The sequence below is a fragment of the Taudactylus pleione genome, unplaced genomic scaffold (genome assembly GCF_031769625.1).
Source record: "Taudactylus pleione unplaced genomic scaffold, aTauple2 ptg000006l, whole genome shotgun sequence".
Taxonomy (NCBI): Eukaryota; Metazoa; Chordata; class Amphibia; order Anura; family Myobatrachidae; genus Taudactylus; species Taudactylus pleione.
In genome coordinates, this window is record NW_028284409.1 from 278,294 (window position 1) to 299,928 (window position 21,635).

At 43.1% G+C, this 21,635-nt stretch overlaps 1 protein-coding gene and 1 pseudogene across 1 annotated transcript in view; both read left to right on the forward strand.

The window, feature by feature from the left end:
* TMEM244 (transmembrane protein 244) overlaps positions 1-21,635 on the forward strand; it is a 53,493-nt gene that overhangs the window by 31,352 nt on the left and 506 nt on the right. Inside the window, exon 5 of the mRNA XM_088451279.1 lies at positions 2,817-2,861. Within this exon, the coding sequence (XP_088307405.1) occupies positions 2,817-2,861 (45 nt within the window). The remainder of the gene's footprint in view (positions 1-2,816; positions 2,862-21,635) is intronic.
* LOC148543016 (uncharacterized) lies at positions 4,806-6,613 on the forward strand (annotated as a pseudogene).

Genomic DNA, 21,635 nt, shown 5'->3' on the forward strand with positions numbered 1-21,635 from the left:
TGCTCAAAGGGAATAAAAATTGAAAGTTGGTTAATGATAAAGTGGTTGATCAAGAGGTTAAAAGTTAAAAGGTGGTTCAATAGACAGGCAAAGTGATGAATGAGGAAAGTATGGGGGAGAAAATGATGATGGCATGAGGAAATGACAGGGGAAAGTGGGATGGTGATGGTCGCTTAACAGTCAAAAAAAATGGTTGCACCTATTAGAAGATAATTAAATAGATAAAGACAATAATAAAAGTTTACATTCCCTAATAGCCTGGTCCATTAGGAGGTCTGAACAAATGATTTGGGTGGCACACCTATAGTATAGCCCAATGATGAATAGCTCTTGGCCCCTCTTAGTACTCCTTGGCATTGGGTAACAGGGTGAAATTGTCAAGATATAGGGCCTGATTCAGAGCCGCTCATAAGCAGCCGCTTGTTCGTTCCGACCGACATTCGCACAACTGCGCATGCGTACGGATTTTAATACGCATGTGCGAACCAGTCAATGCGGCCGAACATAGTTTGTTCGCTAAATAGCGAATGCCTGCTATTTTGATTGACAGGAGGAGGCGTATGTGGGTGGTAACAGGGGAAGGTGCTTGAAAACGGGGAGTGGAAATCAGAACGCAGGCGTGCTTAAAGGTCAAAACGGGCGTTTTATGGGTGTGCATAATTAATACAGGAGCTTCATTGACCACGTCACTTGGTTGATTTATAGTCAGAACTGCTCACAAGATTGTGGTAGGAAAAACCAACCACAAGAATAGCGAGCAGTTCATAGGCTGTTCGATGTACTCGATTAATCTATTAAATAGCGGACATGACGTATGGTGCGAGCGGCCAGGGGGCATCTTTTTCAAAATTACGACCACAAGTTTTGTTCGCTCGTTCAGACATAGAGGCGTGAACAGACCGCAAAGTGCGAACGGTTCATTTGAATAGCCACCCCTTTTTAATGAACGAGCGAGCGCAAATAGCGTCCGGCTCTGAATCAGGCCCATAGTGCAACTTCTTGTAACAAGTCTATGACTGTCTTTGCAAGCTGACTGTTGTTCAAGCGCCAACATGTTCATTGGCGCACATGAATATGCAGACTAATGGTGCCATAGTAGTGTGCACTAAAAATGTTGCCCCTGTATCATTAAACTAAATGTCACCCTATTTAAATAAATGTTGCCTCTTATTATTAAAATAAGTGCTACTCCTGTATTTAAAACAAATATGTCCTCATATTTGTTTTTGTCACCCATAATCAATTATTTTTCTCCATAATTAATACTTTCATAAAATCTCTTATTTCTTGGTCTGCCATAATCTAATGGGAATCTTGTATTTCATAAGAGGGAAGGAAAATGTAAGATGCTCCAATGAGACATTCATCTTTCACCAGCTATCTGTGATTGGCATTCCCGATTGATGTCCAGCTTTTAACTAGCCAGGCTCAAATGAGCTTCATTCATTTTGCATCTGGTGCTCCTTGGGAGCTGTCCCTTTACATAGGATTTCATATCTTCCTTTCACTTATGGATCAAAACATTCCCACTGGATTACAGACCAATAAAGAAAATATTTTAGATCAGTGGTTCTCGCTGAGTAGGCTAAGCTGCTGGAGAAAGGAGAGGACATTTTACAGAGAAATTCTGTTTATCTTGATGTGTTTATACTAGCGAGCCTGTCAGAATGGCACCTGTCTGGCCTGTCAAGTCAAAGCACTCCACATATTTAAAATTAGACCTGAAGTTTTACATACATTTTAACAAGCAGTTTGACCTAAACAACATGCAATACTCAAACTGTAACACATTGGATACAATTTGAGTTTCATCGTCCAAACTGTAGGATATAAATTATACGGCTTGGATTTGAGAACTGCATCCAATGTGTGGCAGTTTGCAATCCACAAACGAAACCAATGCTTAGTAAATTTACTACTTCTACACACAGGGGTACATTTACTAAAGTGGGGGTTTTTAGAAGTGGAGATGTTGACCATAGCAACCAATCAGATTCTAACTCTTATATTCTAGAAGGTGCTAGATAAACGTTAAGTAGAGTCTGATTGGTTGCTATGGGCAACATGTCCATTTTCTAAAAACCTGCACTTTGGTAAATATACCCCCCAGGATCAAATGACCTTAAACATATGCCTTCAAGTGAGATTTAAAATGGTTTGTAAAATACTGTTTATTGGCTAACACATTATATGGAGAAAGTAGCAGAGCAGCTACTGTTGCATCCGATGTAGTAATCAAACAAATTTCAGTTTTAGTGATTTGAGAATCTTATATGAAAAAAAAGAAAAGGAGGAAATTATTTTTCTTTTATTGTTTTTGCTTAGTTTATGTAAATAAAGAAAAAAGTTAATAGATTATCAAAGAATAATTATAAGTATATAAATTGTGTTGAAAAGATAGTGGGGCATATTTTCTAAGCTCTGGAAAGTGATAAAATGGAGAGTGATAAACTACCAGCCTCTCAGCTCCTAACTGTCATTTTTCAAACACAGCCTGTTAGATGACATGAGCTGAGTGGCTGGTAGTATATCACTTTCCATATTATCACTTTCCAGAGCTTAGTACAATCTCCCCCAGTATGTATTGTGATGCGCTCTGCTGAGGTTTAGACACAATGAATATTACCGTCTGTTTCTAGTGAGCACATTTCATGCTCTGTTGAGGTTATTGTAACTACTGTACTGTATAAGCCAATGAAGACTAAATCAAGTTAAAGCTTGAATTCCTTCCTTGCATTTGACCTTACATTATACCTGAATTAACATGTTAATTAAAATCCTAGATTGTAAAATACGATTTACATTTTTTTCTATAGTTATGATGGAATTCCCAACCGTGACACATTGGTGGACCTCCATAGGTAAAGATTTTTAGTTACTACAATATGTTCAGAGCTTATTGACATAAAGTGTATGTTTTATTTCTGTATGTTAGAAAGTATCCTCTTGCGCCTTCTGTGAGTTCCGTGTATAATTCAAATATACAAAGTAGTATGTCATGAAACAAATGTGCATAAAAAGGGAATATGAGGTGTGATGCACTTTGTTATAGAATTCTGATTCACACATTGCTTGCACTTTTCTGACTGACTCTTTTCTACTTTATGTAATTAATATATTTTGGAACAGAGTTTAGATTGCCTTTCAGTTCACTTTGATGGTGGCAGGTTGTTGATGGAGGTCACATAGGCGTGTTTGTACTAAGCCTTGTAGAGCGGTAAAGTTCATGTTGATAAAATACCAACCAATCAGCTCCTATATTCTTTCAAATGCAGCCTGTAAAGTGACAGTTAGGAGCTGATTGGTTGGTGTTATTGTGATACCCCAGATAAGGACAGTGTATAAGTGCCCCAGTGCAGGACCCCAGTTGGAGGCATCCTGTATGTCCCCTGCAGCCCCAGAGATAGGCCCCTTGTTGCTCCCTGCCGCGCGCATGTGAGTGAGACAGGGAGCATGACTGATGCGTGAGGAGCATGAGGCGTGCACCGCTGCGGGCAAAAATCTTTGTGCAACCGCGCCTACCCCCTCGAGTGAACATTGCCCGTTTTTTATATCTTGGTACTGGTGCCCGATATAAGAGGGGACTTACCAGACGGAGGAGCGGTGAATCGCTGAACTGTGTACTGGAAGCCGACCGGATACTGCCTGCCTTTTTTGCAAACCGGAGAGGGGTGGAGCCGGAAGCAGGTGACCCTAGTTAGATTCTACAGCGCTGACAACAAGCGTAGGCGGAGCAGAAGCAGGGCAGAGGGAGCAGTGTTAAATTATTGGATCCCAAGGAAATGCCAGCCGCAGCTATTGCTGTCCATCCATCACAGGTGCTGAACTTCAAGACAGCAAGTAAATGAAGCAGCACTTGCCACCGCTGTTTCCCTTAAGGCTATAAGACTTTGAACCTTTGGATAGGGATCCATTATCCACCCGAAAAGGAGATTACTAGTCAGTTAGTCACCCTCTGTATACCTAAATATATTCTAACTACAGGAACACTGCTAGGATTTCAATATCACTGACCCCTCTCCATATCCTTTCAACGACAATCAGTTAAATGGTACCTAGCCACCATACCAGCTAGAACAACGTTAGACTTTAAGGAAAGGAGTTGAGCAGTCAGTTTAAAGATTTATCCCACCCCCTGAAGATACAGATATAGCCTCCAACAAAAAGAGTCTTTGGCTGCTCTTGGGGGGAAATAAGAAAACAGGCGGACAATATTTGCAACTATTTAAACTGTTCATGCAACCCTAATTGAGGAAGGAAACGTAAGGAGTGCCAGTAGCTACCAACTGTCCGCAGTCAACTATTAGTACTTGATAAGTTGATAAGTGCACCGACATTGCCCTGGCCAGGCAGGACTTTAATTTAGTTAACTAAAGTTTAGTATTAAGTTCAAAAGGTTTTGAATGCAGTAATTTTAGCTTATAAGGATAAGCATTGTTTGTATTTGCATTGTTATTGTGCAGAAATTATAACTGGTAGTTCACGATAAACAGATTGTGGAAGAGTTCCTGTTGAATAAAATATTACCTTTTCTTACTGAGTGCCGTTACTGTGTTGGGTGCTGGGAGTAACTTGCCTCTCCGTTAAGTGAGGGAAAAAGATGAAGTCACAGGAACAAACATTAAGGTGAGAGAGAAAATCCCATTGGAAGTTGAAAGCTACTCGGGGGTGTCACATTGAAACTTGGCATCACGAACAGGATACATCCCGTAAGAGACTAAAGCAAGTGATACTCCCAGCAAAGCTAAAGATGTCACGTCAAGAGCGATCCAATAGTTTGGAAAGAGGAGACGCCCAAGACGACCATGACTAGTGCAACAAAACCAATTACATTGCCATATTACTTTGGGGCTCCGTGGCTCCCTAGCTATTCTGGAGACCCTTCGACGCCTGGGACCAGTACTTTTCTCGACTTTAAGACAAAGATACAGGCCATGTTTAGGCTATACCCTCTCAATGATCAACAGAAAGTGGAAATCCTTACAGGACAACTGAAGGGCCCAGCGCATTGAGAGGTAAACTCTTGGCCACCTGAGCAAAAGAAGTCAGTCAAAGAAATGTTTACACGTTTGGCTACCATCTTTGACTCCAGGACTCTATCCGAACTCAAGATGCGTTTTTATGCTAGAAAACAAAGACCAGGAGAGACATTACGAGAGTTCGCGTTGAGCCTTCAGGAAGCCCTTCGGGCCATTGCTAACGTGGATCCTCATGAAGTTCAGCAAGAGGATGAAGTCCTAGCGAGTCAATTTATCGAGGGAACTTATGAAGAAAACATTAAAACCCAACTTAGAATGTTGAGACTTCAAGCTCCCGATGATCCATTTTTAGAATTTAAAGAAACAGCGATAAGAATAGTAGGAAAGCGACGGGGACAACTAGACCCGAGCCTGCTTACGGCAGAATATCAAGATCTGATAACGTCCTATGGATGTGTGCCGGGAGCAGGTGTAAATCCACTCATAGCTAAAGATACAGTGAAACAGAATGCACAAGCATCAGTGATGCCCGATCAAAACAATACTCTGAAGGAACAGATTGCTGGAATTACTCAAAGCTTGAATAATTTATGTCGGGAGGTGAAAGAAATAAAGAAGAAGCAGACTTCTTTTCAAGAAGAGGAATGGCGGCCTGAGAGAAGAACATTCTACAGAACTAGATGGGATGTCTCTCGGAATCCAGGACGAAGGTCGACAGATCAATTTGATGCGCAGGGAAGACCAATTTGCCGCCGTTCTCAACAGAGTGGACATATAGAGCGTAATTGCCTTCAGAGTGAAAATTTAAACTCCGAGATCCCGAGGCCGGGGACCGATCTTCGGGAAACATCCCATCAATAGGTCCGATGTCAGGGGCATGGTGGCCTCAATTTGTAGGAAATTGCCCATCGATGAAGGTTCAGATAAACGGGGTCACTCTGCCCGCTTTACTTGACACCGGATCACAAGTCACGACGATTCAATTCACAACATTTATAGAGCATTGGGAAGAGAGAGAAGTAACATCACCACCCCCATCCTGGTTAAATCTAATAGCCAGTAATGGTTTACAAATCACTTGTCAGGGATACTGGGAAGCAGATATGAAGATCGGACAGACAACATTATCAAAACAAGGTTGCCTTATTACAACGCTCCAAGATGATAATCTTCCACCAGTGATCATTGGGATGAATATTTTGCAGAATTGTCCTGAGGAACTGATCACCACTTTGAAAAACCAAATACAGACAGTGACACCAATCAATAGAAAAGCATTACGACAGACCATTCAACTCCTTCAAAGTCAACGCAAATTTACCAACGCCAAAGGAGAAGTGGGAAAAGCTGGAGTTGCCGACTGCAGACCTATAATTCTACAACCCAACTCAGAGAATATGATTTGGTGTAAGGCTAGGATTGGACCCGGTGGAAGAGATTATGAGGTAACTGTAGAACCCTGTGAAGAGGGAGGAGTGAATCAATTTGCGGTAGCCCGCACACTAGCCCGAGTTGAACAAGGGAGAGTTCCTATAAGGATCCTGAACCCACATAATCATCCCATTCGATTATTCAAAAATTGTCCCGTAGCTACATTACTACAGACAACCTTCCAAGACGTCATAGGAGTTTAATCCACCATATTTCAGTGTCAACAGAAGATGATTAATGACAACCGGTCGCAGACATTGAAAGAATCTGCTTGGTGGAAGGAAATTGAGATAGGAGGCCCAGATACACCAGAAGAGGAGAAATTAGGAGCCGAACAGATAGTACGACAAAATGAAAAAACCTTTAGTAAATTTCCTACTGATTTCGGTAAAGTAGAGGGGGTACAACATTTTATACCCACGGGAATGGCTCCTCCTATTCGCGAAAGACATCGACCCTTGCCTCCAGCCCTTTACCAACCTGTAAGACAAATGATAGAAGAAATGAAGAATTCCGGAGTCATAAAGGAAAGTCACAGCCCTTGGGCTGCACCTTTGGTGCTAGTACGAAAGAAAGATGGCAGTTTAAGGTTCTGTGTCGATTACCGCAAACTCAATCAGATTACTCATCATGATGCCTACCCTTTACCAAGAATAGAGGAATCGCTGGCTGCCCTGAAAACTGCTATGTATTTCTCTACATTGGATCTCACCAGCGGGTATTGGCAGGTGACTATGGCTCCGGAGGATCGAGAAAAGACCGCCTTTACAACTCCTATGGGGTTGTTTGAGTTCGACCGTATGCCTTTCGGGTTGTGCAATGCCCCTGCGACTTTCCAAAGAGTAATGCAACACTGCTTGGGACACAGAAATTTCGAGATGGTCTTGCTTTATCTAGACGACATCGTTATCTTTTCCAAAACGTACAGTGAACATCTTCAGCATTTGGATGAAGTTTTCAAACAACTGACCAAATATGGTCTTAAAGTCAAGCCATCTAAATGTCATCTTCTGAAACCAAAAGTGCGATATTTGGGACACATTGTTAGCGCTGAAGGAGTAACACCCGACTTAGAGAAAATCAGTGTGGTCAAAGACTGGCCAACCCCGCAGACTGTCCGTGATGTCCGAAAGTTTTTGGGGTTCGTTGGCTATTACAGAAGATTCATCAAAAACTTTGCAAAAATAGCTGCCCTGTTGCATGAGTTATTACGAGGAAAACCAGAAATGAGGAGATGCAAAAATGTTCCTGTAAACTGGATGGACCAACAGCAAGCAGCATTTGAACAACTAAAAACCCCTCTGACAGAAGCCCCACTGTTAGCCTACCCTGATTATGAGAAGGTTTTTCATGTATACACAGATGCCAGCACACGGGGATTAGGCGCGGTATTGGCTCAAGAACAAGATGGGCATGAGAAAGTAATTGCCTACGCCAGTCGAGGCCTGCGGAGAACAGAGCGTAACGACGAAAATTACAGCGCTTTCAAGCTAGAACTCCTTGCTATTGTGTGGGCTGTTACAGAAAAATGTAAGAGCTATTTAGCTGCTACACCATGCATTATATTCACGGACAACAATCCATTGGCCCATCTTCAGACAGCATGCCTGGGAGCTTTAGAACAGAGGTGGATATCAAGGTTAGCAAATTTCCAACATGTAATTAAGTTCAGAAGCGGAAAGTCCAACGGTAACGCAGATGCGTTATCACGCTTGCCTGGTACGGCGGATCCAGAGAATTAAAGAGATGATTGGGAAACAGTAGAGATTCCTGCTTTTTGCTCAAAATCGCTTCAGCAACAGATGATAACCTTGTCTACCTTGTCTGCTACAGCTTTATTAGAGCAAGCAACTGATAACCACCAGCAAATTGGATCAGATATTCGCTGTCAACAAATTCAAGAAGGAAGTCCTCTTATACAAAAACTAGTACTTTTGTTAAATACCAGAAGCAGATTAAATAAGTCTCAAAGGCAAGAAGCCGATCCAGAGTTAGTTAAATTACTCAGACATCGGGAGCGATTGTCCATCAAGCAAGGAATATTAATAAGAAGCAGTATTGAACCAACCACTCACCAACAAGTGACACAAATTGTAGTTCCAAAATAACAAGGACACCTAATAATGACAGCATACCATAACCAATCGGGACATTTTGGTACAAAGAAAACTGAAGCCATCATACGGCAAAGATTCTTCTGGGTGGATATGCGAACAGATATTGAAAAATGGTGTGAAAATTGCATCGTCTGTGTTCAGAAACGAAATTCTGTCTCGAGACAGAAAGCTCCCCTCAATCCCATCCAAAGCAGACACCCACTCCAGATTGTAGCCTTAGATCACGTTAAACTAGAGACAGGGTACAATGGATATCAATATGCCCTGACTATAATAGACCATTATTCTAAATTTGCTGTGGCCGTTCCTGTACCAGATCTTACAGCCCGAACCACTGCTGAAATATTCCTGAAGAGTTTTGTGAGACCTTACGGATACCCAGAACAGATACTAACTGATCAAGGACCGGCATTTGAATCCCAACTCTTTGCGGAAATGTGCTCCATGTATGGCTGTAAGAAAACAAGAACAACGGCTTACCACCCTCAATCAAACGGGCTATGTGAAAGAATGAATCAAACCCTGATAGAAATGTTGAGAAGTATCCCATTAGAACGACGTTCGCGCTGGCCCATCCTGTTACCAGAACTAACTTTCTTATATAATAATACTGAACATTCTTCAACTGGATTTACTCCATTCTATCTAATGTTTGGAAGACAAAGTAAGCTGCCCATAGATCTTGAGATACAACCAATACAAGAAGACCCTGATCTATCTCAGAGAGATTGGATTACAGAACATCGTCGCCGAATCAAGATGGCTCAGAAAATAGTAGAACGACACATGCAGACTGTGCATCTTCGACAAGAAAGAAATTATAACCGAAATGCATTGGCTGCTCCTTTAAATGTCGGAGACCATGTATGGAAGAAGAAAAATTGTCGGCGTAATAAATTGGATGACAAGTGGGAAGCTGAACCTTATGTAGTGGTGGGAGTACCAAATCAAGAAGTAGCTGCCTATCGAATTCAAAAGCAAAGGCATGAACAACAAAGCATCGTTCCTAGAGACCAACTTAAACTATGCACCAGCGACCTAGAGAACTTTAATGAAAACTTACTGATCACCAAGAACTCAACTATGGCGGAGATGCCCAACCCATTTAATGACCCCACAGATCTACAAATGTTTATGTGTGGGTCTGTAGCAAGGGGAATTGAATATAAAATTAGCAAAGAATGTCCTTTGTCTATCGCAGATGAATGTGTAACTGACATCGTTCACACCATTGACGTCTCAGAAACGGGAATACCCGAGTCAGTGGTGAGAAGGTGATAGCGAAATCAAAATGGTGTCCTACCACTACGATACAGAGAGTAAAATGTATTCGTTGATAATTGTTGGTACTCACCTTTTAATTTTAAGACTTATTGTGTAAACTTGTAAATGGGTTTGTAAGAAACAATCGAATTCCTGTAGAATGTAAAGGTAAAGGAGATGCGTGAGGACACGCATAGTTCAAGCAGGGAAGTATGTGATACCCCAGATAAGGACAGTGTATATGTGCCCCAGTGCAGGACCCCAGTTGGAGGCATCCTGTGTGTCCCCTGCAGCCCCAGAGATAGGGCCCTTGTTGAGTGAGTGAGACAGGGTGCATGATTGATGTTCGCATGCTCCCTTTCCCGAGCTGAACAAATTGGCGCGTGCAACCGCGCCCTACCACAACTACCACAGTCGCGAGTGAACACTGCCCATTTTTTGCATCCGGGTACTGGTGCCTGATATAAGAGGGGACTTACCAGCAGTTCGCGGTGGTAGCGTTGCACTGGAAGCTGACCGGAGACTACCTGGCTTTCAATCGGTGGATCAGGAGGCGGAGACCCTAGTCAGATTCACAACATGTGGAGGCGGAGCCAAAGCAAAGCAGAGGGGGGATGACAAAATAGTGGATCCCAAGGAAAAGGCAGCAGCAGCTATTGCTGTCCATCCAGCAGAGGTGCTGAACTTCAAGACAGTGAGTAAATGAAGAAGCACTTGTCACCGCTGTTTCCCTTAAGGCTTTAAGACTTTGAACCTTTGGATAGGGATCCATTATCCACCCGAAAAGGAGATCACTAGTCAGTTAGTCACCGTCTGTATACCTAAATATATTCTAACTACAGGAACACTGCTAGGATTTCAATATCACTGACCCCTCTCCATATCCTTTCAACGACAATCAGTTAAATGGTACCTAGCCACCATACCAGCTAGAACAACGTTAGACTTTAAGGAAAGGAGTTGAGCAGTCAGTTTAAAGATTTATCCCACCCCCTGAAGATACAGATATAGCATCCAACAAAAAGAGTCTTTGGCTGCTCTTGGGGGGAAATAAGAAAACAGGCGGACAATATTTGCAACTATTTAAACTGTTCATGCAACCCTAATTGAGGAAGGAAACGTAAGGAGTGCCAGTAGCTACCAACTGTCCGCAGTCAACTATTAGTACTTGATAAGTTGATAAGTGCACCGACATTGCCCTGGCCAGGCAGGACTTTAATTTAGTTAACTAAAGTTTAGTATTAAGTTCAAAAGGTTTTGAATGCAGTAATTTTAGCTTATAAGGATATTAGTCTGTAATTTACGCATTGTTTGTATTTGCATTGTTATTGTGCAGAAATTATAACTGGTAGTTCACGATAAACAGATTGCCACAGTGGCTCATGCAACCTAGCAGCAACCAAGGACATCGGATGACGTGGGGACATCAGCCATGGAGAGTAATGGTCCACCTCAGCAGCTCGCATATGTCTCACTAACAAGGGGGCTGGGTCCAGCAGGCAAGCTGATTCCTAGGAGGAAAATAGCAGGGAGGGCTTAGCCTCCCTGCCGGTTATAGCATCCATGAACTGCATGAAGCCGACCTGCTCCCTGAAGCCTCCTGTTGGTTCCTGGTTTTGGTTTTCAGCTAACTTCAGTCCATGTCACCGTATTATATTCTTGTGCCTTGCTGACCTTCAGTCTTCCTAGGAATCAAGGGCTGAGACCAGGGTAAAACATTGGGCTGGAAGATGTGGAGCCATGAAGCTCATGGCTCCACCTCTTCCAGCCCGATGTTCTACCCTGGTCTCAGCCCTTTATTCCTGTTACCCATTTTTACCTGGCTCCAGTTACCTAGCTTCTAGTCGCCTACTCTGGCCTTATACCTAGTAGCTACCTGGTTACTTCCATAAACTCCTACTATCCTGAGTTAAGTACATAAATCAATATTTAATAAAATGCATACATATAAATTTAAAAATATGTTGCAATATTTAGTGTCACAAAAATACACTCTATTATATTTGATTTTACAGTACAGCTTTCAATCTCCATTAATGTTGATGTATAGAAGGAGCATAGAAAGAATCCGTCTTGCATAAACCCAATTTAGGGCAACCAATTATAACCTTATTTATTAGGAGAACATAGGACCTCATTCAGAGCCGCTCGCAAAATGCGAGCGCTCGCTCTGAATGAGGGCGGCCGCTTCTTCTTTAAAAGCCGGCCTCCTGGGCACTCGCTAAGCTGTAGCTGCAGCTTTAGTGAGTGACCAGGTGATGGTCGCGATGGTCAAGACCATCGTGACCATCGGGGCTTGCGACGAGACCCTTAGGGTCGGGTCTCGTCTCCCGCAAGCCCCAGGTAGCTTCCTGCTCTAACAGAGCAGGAAGCTACCTACTGACATCACTGCTGATGTCATTAGGGCCGCCTACAAACGGCAGGCATTCCTTCAGGAGCGCCTCCGTTTGTCCGGCCAGCCCCCTCCCCGCCTACAAAACGGGGTGAGCTGTCGATCAACATCGACAGCCGCCCCGTTTGTAGCGAGTCCCAGAGCAAGTGAATTTGTCACTCGCTCTGGGGCTTGCGCATGAGCACTGCGGCCACTACGCGTGCACAGGGCCTCACCATCGACCCGCTTGCAAGTGCATAGGTGCTTGTGAGTGGGTCTGAATGAGGTCCATAGTTCAATAGCCAGGAATCTCAGTATCCTTGTCTCCAAATATTAACGCCAGGTATAGCACTTTACTCCACCTCCCTTTAAACTTGATGTAATATAGGTATATTTTTTAAATAAGAACATGGATCTTTTCATAGATCTTCCTAGGGTTAAGAGTATTGCTTATACTCCAAGTGGGTGAAAGAATACTTGGTGAGACTATTTCTATTTTTTATCTGTATTTGTTGATAATAAGACAAGTTTATAAATTATATGGAATTATAGGATGCTGAATAATAGGTATTTTGAATAACTACAGTTACTGTAGTTTGAGTTTAATCTGTAGATAATTGGTAAATACTAAAAACAGCAATTATCCAATTGACTAGTTTTAAAAGAATATAAAAGGAAAATTAAATTTTTTTTTTTTTTGTGAAAATTAAAATTACGACAAATTCCATCCCAGATTAGGATTAGAACCTGGCAACTCATGTGTGGAGAATGAATGCATTAACCCACTGAACTATTGAAGCTCAGCTATGATAAAGTGAGAAATTCATTATACTTATTTTTCAACTCTATAATATATATTACAACATATATTTGATTAAATATTGATTTCCTCAGTAATGCTGTTTTTATTGATAAATGTTATTGTGTGATATGTATTTGAATATTCTGTTAATATGTTAGATTTTAATATATTATATTCCTTTTGTATTAAGTGGAATGGTTTAAATAATAGACACAGATTTCAGTCATATACACTCATTACCTTAACACCGATGCCTAAATCAATGGTACCTTTGGATTGGATGGAGGACTTTTAAATACCTTACAGAAGTGCCCTAGCAATCACACTCTTTCTGCCTTCTGAAGACACCACTACCCATAACAGTGGAGTACACGTTAAGGAATAAGGGAAATTCCGCCTGCTTTTTGCCATAACTACACAGCATACTCCCTCCCGGAGACTGACTCCATTATACACGACCTGCTTGCCCTGCACAAACCGAGGGACCGGGGAGAACATAGCCCATAAAGACTCTAAACAAGGGACCGGTAAGATCTAAACAAGGGAGAAAAAAGTATTCCTCTCAGGACTTTGCTTTGCTTTATAATACCGCTATAATCGGGGGGCTTTGTGGTCTGGATACTATGATTTACATCAAGTTAAAAGGGAGGTGGAGTAAAGTGCTATACCTGGGATTAATATTTGGAGACAAGGATACTTAGATTTCTGGCTATTGAACTATGGGCCTGATTCAGAGCCGGACGCTATTTGCGCTCGCTCGTCCTGAAAATAGGGGTGGCTATTCAAATGAACCGTTCGCTGTTTGCGGTCTGTTCATGCCTCTATGTCTGAACGAGCGAACAAAACCTGTGGTCGTTTTTTGGGAAACTACGCCCCCTGGCCGCTCGCATCCTACGTCATGTCCGCTATTTATTAGATTAATCGAGTACATCGAACAGGGTATGAACTGCTCGCTATTCTTGTGGTTGGTTTTTGCTACCACAATTTTGCGAGCAGTTCTGGCTTAAAAATAACCCAGTGACGTGGTCAATGACGCTGCTGTTTTAAATATGCACACCCATAAAACGCCCGTTTTGACCTTTAAGCACGCCTGCGATCGGATCTCCACTCCCCGTTTTCAAGCACCTTCCCCTGTTACCACCCACATACGCCTCATCCTGTCACTCAAATTAGCAGGCATTCGCTATTTTGCGAGCACATGAATTTCGGCCGCACTGACTGGTTCGCGCATGCGTATAACGATCCGTACGCATGCGCAGTTGGGCAAACATCGCTCGGAGCGAACGAGCTGCCGCTTACGAGTGGCTCTGAATCAGGCCCTATGTTCTAATAATAAATTCTTTCTATGCACCTTCTATACATCAACATTATTGGAGATTGAAAGTTGTACTGTAATATCAAATATAATAGTGTGGTATTTTTGTGACACTATATATTGAAGCATATTTTTAAATTTATATGTATATGTATTCATTGTTATTAAATATTGAGTTATGTACTTTTTTGCGCTCCTTGTTATTGTAAAATAACGTTAGCCTGTATTATTAACTGGAGTATTACATAAATACTCGGTAGTAGTAGCAAAATATGAATATAAAAGGAAGTATTTTCAATTAATTTTACTTTTGAATTGAAGTTCTTATGTGCCTGAATTATATTTGCTTTGGTTGTATCCTGAATTAAGACCTGGCGGCATCCTAATTCCAGTGAGAGCATTATTCTCTATGGGAGAATGGAAGCTATTATAGATGAAGACCTCTGTAGCATGATTCTAAGATGTAGTTAATGTAGTTTCCTAGGTGAACCAGCCACAAAAAACAGTTGGTAGGCTTCTAAATATATCATGGAATCTACTCAAGTACTGGTTAATCAGATACAAATCTTGTCACAAGTAGTTCAAGAGTTAGCTCTATAGGTAGCTACCCAGGAAGAGGTTCTCAGTTTGACTCCTGCAGGTCAAAAATCCAAACTTAAGTTACATCTTCCAGATTGCTTCGCTGGAGAATGAAAGCTTTTTTGAAACTTTAAGGAGAGTTTCAAATTATACTTAAGACTGAGGACCTCATTCAGAGGCGCTCGCAAAATGAGAGTGCTCGCTCTGAATGAGGGCGGCCGCATCTATTATCCGGGCCAGCCTCCTGGCCGCTCGCTAGGCTGTGGTTGACCACCCACAGCTTTAGCGAGCGGCCAGGTTGTTGGTCACGCCCCTTTTGTACTGAGCCCTGGAGCGAGAGAATTTCTCTCTCACTCCGACGCTTGCACATGCGCAGTGCGGCCACTGCGCATGCGCAGAGCCCAACATCGACCCACTTGCCAGCGCTCAAGCGCTTGTGAGCGGGTCTGAATGAGACTCTGAGACCCCTCTTTTCAAACCCAGAGCAGCAGAGGGTAGGAATCATTATTTCCTTTTTACAAGGTGACCCACCGACATGGGTCTGCTCATCCTGCATTATGGTCTGTTGAGGCCTTATTTGAGGAGTTAGGGTTACTATGTGATGACCCAGAAGACATCACTTCCACTGAATCTCAAGCAGGAGGAATATTGTTCTGAACTTAGACGCTGGTTTGCTGACAGTCAATGGAATGACCCGACCCTGTGTATTCAATCTTGTATCGGCTTGTCCAAACAGATTAAGGATTCCTTAATCCAATACCCTGTTCAGAATTCTTTGGAGAAGCTCATGCTCTGGATGACAGGCATATTAAGGGAAGAAAAATTGAGAAGGAGTCACCAGTTCTTACCTCCTCTGCCTTACCTACTTCTGTCACTCAGGATACCTTTGGAATGATGCAGCTTGGGGCATACAGGTTTTCCTTAAGAGAAAAGTCCAGAGGACACTTTTTGGGCCTCTGTCTCTAATGTGAAGGCAAAAGTCACTTGGCTTGCATCTGCCCCAATAATTCAGGAAAAGACCAAGACTAATGAATAAATGGATGTCTTCTCTAAGAGTAAGGCAGATATGTTGCCTCCACATTGTGATTATCATTGTGCCATCAATCTGATTCCTAGGCCAGGCTACCTAAGTGTAGATTATATGCTTTGTCAGTAATTGAGACTAAATCCATGGATGAATATATAAAAGAAGCAAAGGCTTCATTAGGCCTTCCAAGTCTGCTGCTTGAGCAGTGTTTTTCTTTGTGGTCAAAAGAAATGGGAACCTGAGATCCCGTATTGATTATAAAGGATTAAACAAGGTCAACTAAGATAGACTTACTTGGTGTTTACAATCTTATCCGTATTAAGACAGGAAATGATTGGAAGATGACTTTCAACACCCAGTCGGGGCATTACGAATACCTTGTCATGTTGTTTGGCCCTTGCAATGCTCCTGCAGTTTTCCAAGAGCTAATTAACAATGTACTCCATGAATTCCTGGGGGTATTCATCATTGTGATGATGTTTTAATCAGTGTCATCGCCCCCCCCCCCCTCCCCTCCCCACGTGCATAGGAGACTGCGGCGGCTGCTGCTCGACAGCAGTGAGAAGTCTCCCACTGCAGCCCAGCGCACAGCAGCATGTGCTAGGCTGCTGTGAGGTAAGCGGGAGGGGGGTGGCACTGGACCCCAGCCGGGAACCTCCAGCAAGTTGGGAGCTGATTGGTTGGGCCCTTTCGGTGCTCCTGCTCACCAACATTGCCCAGTGGTACCAGTTCTGTGCCCACAACAAATACAAAATCTGACACTCAATACTGTATTCAGCAAAAGGTCAGGCTTTTACTAGGTCACTCATAAAGGCGAAGAAATGCATCACAGGTAATGCACAACTCCAACAGGGGCAGAAGAAAGGATATAGGGTCTGATTCAGCATGGATCACTATTGCAACATCGTAGGCAGACAGTCGATGGTGCATACTTTGCATGCATATGCAGCGCAGTGTGAATGCGTGAGTTAGATTTGTGATCGCTTTGCAATCACCCAAGCAGAATGAAAGTCATTGCAGAGTAAGTGACAGGCTGTGAGTGTTTGGAGGTGGTGATGGGGGAGTGGTCCGAGAAACTCAGGGGACTATTTACTAAGCAGTGTTAGGAGACAGAGTGAAATGTGATAAGAAAGTGATAAGGTGCCAACCAATCAGCTCCCAACTGTCATTTTTCAAACTCAGCCTGTGAGATGACAGTTGGGAGATGATTGGCTGGCACCATATCACTTTCTAATCACTTTTCACTCTGTCTCCTAACGCTGCTTAGTAAATAGACCCCTAGGGCGTGTCTGTCCATTTGACCAACGTTTTTCTGGGTGTGCATAAATTAGCCACTGAGATGGCATATGCAGCTTGCGTTCAACAAGTTTCTGCAGAAGGTCAGATGTATATGCAGAACTGCAGGGTATTACGGATGTGAGATAGCAGCAGTGAGCATCGCTATGCTGGCTGTGCAACGGCTTTGCAGTTGCATTCATTAGCATATTTTCGCAGAAGACCTTCGTGCATAATCGCAGCTGCAATTGCTATAGCGATCCATGCTGAATCAGACCCATAGTTCATGCAGTAATTATAATCACAGTGGCCTGAGCACTTTTCTTGGGTGTGGGGGTTACGTGACCTCACCAAGCATATATTTTCACTAGTAAGCATTAAACATAGCAAGGTATCCTTATCATCATCATCATCATCTATTAGGAACAGGACCTATCACATGAAGGATCCAGTAATCCCTTGGGGCAGGGGGCTCTCTCCTATGTGCCCAGTTCCCAACATGGTGCATCCCAAGTTGGCCTGACCTCAGCAGTTTGTTGTTGCTACAGGCAAGATGGTGGTTGAAGGCTGAAAACAGACAGGCTGCATTGTAGCACTGATCTTGCATTGTAGCACTGAGATGGTGCTGGGGTCAGTGTACAGCATAGTCACACAGCAGGGTCCGTACTAGGCAACAGTGCTGTAATAACCAGAGTAGGCTGCCAGTGGGGAGACCATATAGCGCAGTGTGATCATACTCCTACATACACCAACACGCAACTGAATGGTGTGACTGTGGCAGGCCTCTCACTCGCATCACATAATGGTATTCTGTAAGAGGGAAGCCAATTGTGTGACCACCAATCCTCACCGAGCCCATCACTAGAGAACAATTTTCTCATTGGTCCATAGCTGTGTGTCACTGCTAACTCTCTGTCAGCAGCAGTGATGTCCCTCCCCGTAGTGACACCCGGTGCGGGGAGGGTTGTAAAGCAAAGCTGTGCACTGGTAAACATGGGACATGGCCTCACAGGCAAGGGGCATGGGCTCACAGCCCAAACACCAGTTTTAGTCACTATGGGGGTCCCGTAGGTGTGGACTGCCTCTGGGGACCACTCTGTGTGCATTGCCGGCTCCCTCTCTGTGTTAGGAGCCGAGTGCTGCATGTACTGCTACAGTGCAGTTCCCAGCTCCTGTCACTGAGGAGTCAGACTTTGGTGTCACTTCTTGACAGTGACACCAGGGTGCAGCTCACACACCCCTTGTGATGCCACAGGTCAGCAGCTGTCAAGGGGTTCTCTGTGTTATTGACTGGTCTTTGTGCATAATGAATTAAGCATTTTGGTGGCAGAAGGCAGGTGCCAGACCCCCCTAGGACCACCGAGCCCTAGGTGCCTGGCTGTACCGCCTTGTCGGCAATCTGGCTCTGGGTGGGTCAAAGGGTAGTGGCAGGATTGATGAATAAAGGGAAAAAAGCAAATGGACATGGGGGCTGACACACATAGGGCCTAATTCTTAATTTAGAGTCAAGCAATAAAGAGCAAGTAAATGTGTACCTTGGCAAAACCATGTTGCATTGTAAGTGGAAAAACAGGGATTTGCCCCCCAGCACACTGTAGCAAAATCAAAAATACTTAAATCGTACATGATGATAGAGATTCAGAGGTATTAGTTGCATACATTTGCAAATATATGAATGAGCGCCAGGCCAATCATGAAGGCTCCTCTATACTGGCGTCCCTAACATTAATGGGTTCACGTCCGAGAAGCAAGGCACCCCAAAAAATTCATTAAGTTGATTTTAGCAACTACCATATTTTTTGTTTGCACTGTAAGTGGTGCAGATTTAGAATGTGCAGAGAGATACATTGGGGAAAATTTACTAAGAATCTTGTCTAATCGAGATTGCCCAATTAGAAACTCGATTTGCATCGCTGGAACTCGGGTGATTTTAGGCAGCTGAAACACTCAAATTTACCAAGAATCGTGATTAGGTAACATCGTGTTTTCCGATGGTGTATGTGATCGAGATTTCTCAACCAGGCTCCCTCAATCCGACCACAGCCAAACGCTCCTGAACAAGCAACCCGCACATGTCAATGAGATATGTTCATCCTGCTTGTGTGTTATAAATGGATTTAAATGGTTAATGTATAAAAAAAAATATGACGTAGGGTCCCACCAAAAAAGCATAACCAGCCCCGGGCTCCTGAGATAGTCTTGGTTCTTAAAATGCGGGGAAAAAAACCAGTAGGGTTCCCCTATATTTTATAAACCGACACTGGGCTTTCCGGGCCAGTCCTGGTTTTAAAAAATAAGGTGAAAAAATGCGTGGGGTAACCTCTATTTTTAAAACCAGCACCGTACTCAATTCTAGCCAGGGTGTAATGCCACAACCAGGGGACCCTTTACCGGGTCACCCTGGCCAAAGCAATGACAGCCCTGGCCCAAGCTAGTCAGCCCAACCCGGGGATCTCAGGGGAGGTGCAGATCCCCTCAATAAAGAGGTCCCCCCTCTCCTGAGCACCCCAGGCTTACGCTGAAGCACGGGGTTCTCACTGCACCCCTGGCTGGTGGGTGCAGGGGTAATAGTGGTGAAAATAGAATTAAACTATTGTTTTTCATAGTGGAACTACATGTGCCAGCATGCCTGCCCTTTGGCACTTGTGGAACTACAAGTGCCAGCAGGTGGCCAGCACCCATTCCCACCGTAAAAAAAAAATTGTAAAAAAACCACAGAATACACACACACCATATAAATTAAAAGTTTATTACATGCCTAACACACTCACACATACATACCTTCTACCAGATGTTCCCATCCCCTTGTCCAGGCAGAATTCCCATGGTTTACCTATGAAAAAAAATTCCAATACTCACCTACCTCCTGGCACGGGTCTGTCCCCTTCTCTAGTGGTGCCCAGGGGTCGTGGCAAAAAAAACAAATTGACTACCCGTACCAGCAGACATATATAAATGTATATCTTATGACATACATCTATACAAAGCAGAATGGCTAGGTTTAGGCTGCAGGAAGGCGGGGGGTTAGGGTTATGCACCCCCTAAGGAGGTAAGGGTTAGGCACCAGCAAGGGAGGGTTTGAGGGGGAAGGGGGAGGTTAGGGTACTTACCTACTGCTGTCGGGATTCTGCTCCATGCAGGCTTCCAGTGTCGGCATTTCAGCCAGCGGCATATCATACCGATTCCCTCTGGTAAACCCATTGGCATATTTATGGCAGTCACAGGTAAATTCCTAGAAATCTACATTATGATTGTACTTTGTCCAGGCTTTTTGAGTTGCTACAGTATATAGTCTAAAAGCTTCCATCAGAGTACAGTGATTAAATTGAGACTCTAATGACAGCTGCACTCAGGATACCATTTTTAAGGTTATAAATGTGACAGTTTCCAGATTATGATACGAAGTTAAATGTGCACAGCATCAGAACGTGTTATCATTAGAGAAATATATTATACAAAAATCACTGCCAAGAGCCTACAAAATGATGGAGGTGAGTGGAAGAGGGATGATGCAGGGTGTAATAGATAAGGCATATGTAATCAGCAGCATAGACCTTTAGAGTAAGCATTTCTAAAGCTGGCTCTGAGATATCATTACGACTTGCATTGATTTTTTTATATAATAAGAACAAAGTGCTTCTAAATAGAGGCCATGTAATACAGGATACATAAACTATTTCCAATTTTGTAACTAGCCAATAACTGACTTGAAATATTCTGAATCTAAATGAAGAGGTTTGTTTTGTTAATCATTGAGTTTAGACATCAAAATTGTCTCAGATTTTATAAAATATAGGTCCATCTAGTGTCCTCAAGTGACAAGCTGTATTATGCTCTATTATGATTAAAAAAACAATAGCAGTAATATGTTCATCACTTATTCATATAAAGGCAAAGGTTGCTTACCCTACTGACTTTTTCATACACTACATTAAGGTTTTATTAAAAAAAATATGTATGGAGAACAAATGAATTATCTATCATCTCTCAATCTATCTCTATCTATCTATTTATTCAGTACACAGTATATCTACAAAAATGTACCAATAAAGCAACTATACTATTTAAATAGTCAGCATTGGCAAAAAATAATGGAAGGCAGCATTAGAACATGTGTACTGTACATACCTGCACTAGATCACAGATCTTTAAATAAAAAGATACAGAGTACACCGAACATTTGCAATCACTGAAATGATTGGATTGTACCTAGGCCCTGATTCAGAGACGGACGCTCTGAAAGAGTGCTTGCTCTGAATCTGGGCGTTTTTGGGGGGGTTTTGCGGCCTCCTGGCCGCTCGCATAGCTGTGGGTGACCACCCACAGCTACAGCGAGCGGCCAGGATGATGGTTGCTATGGTCAAGACCATTGCGACCATCGGGCTTGCGACGAGACCCTTGTGGTAGGGTCTCGTGGCTGCAAGCCCCAGAGAGCTTCTGGCTCTAATAGAGCCGGATGCTCTCCCACTGACATCA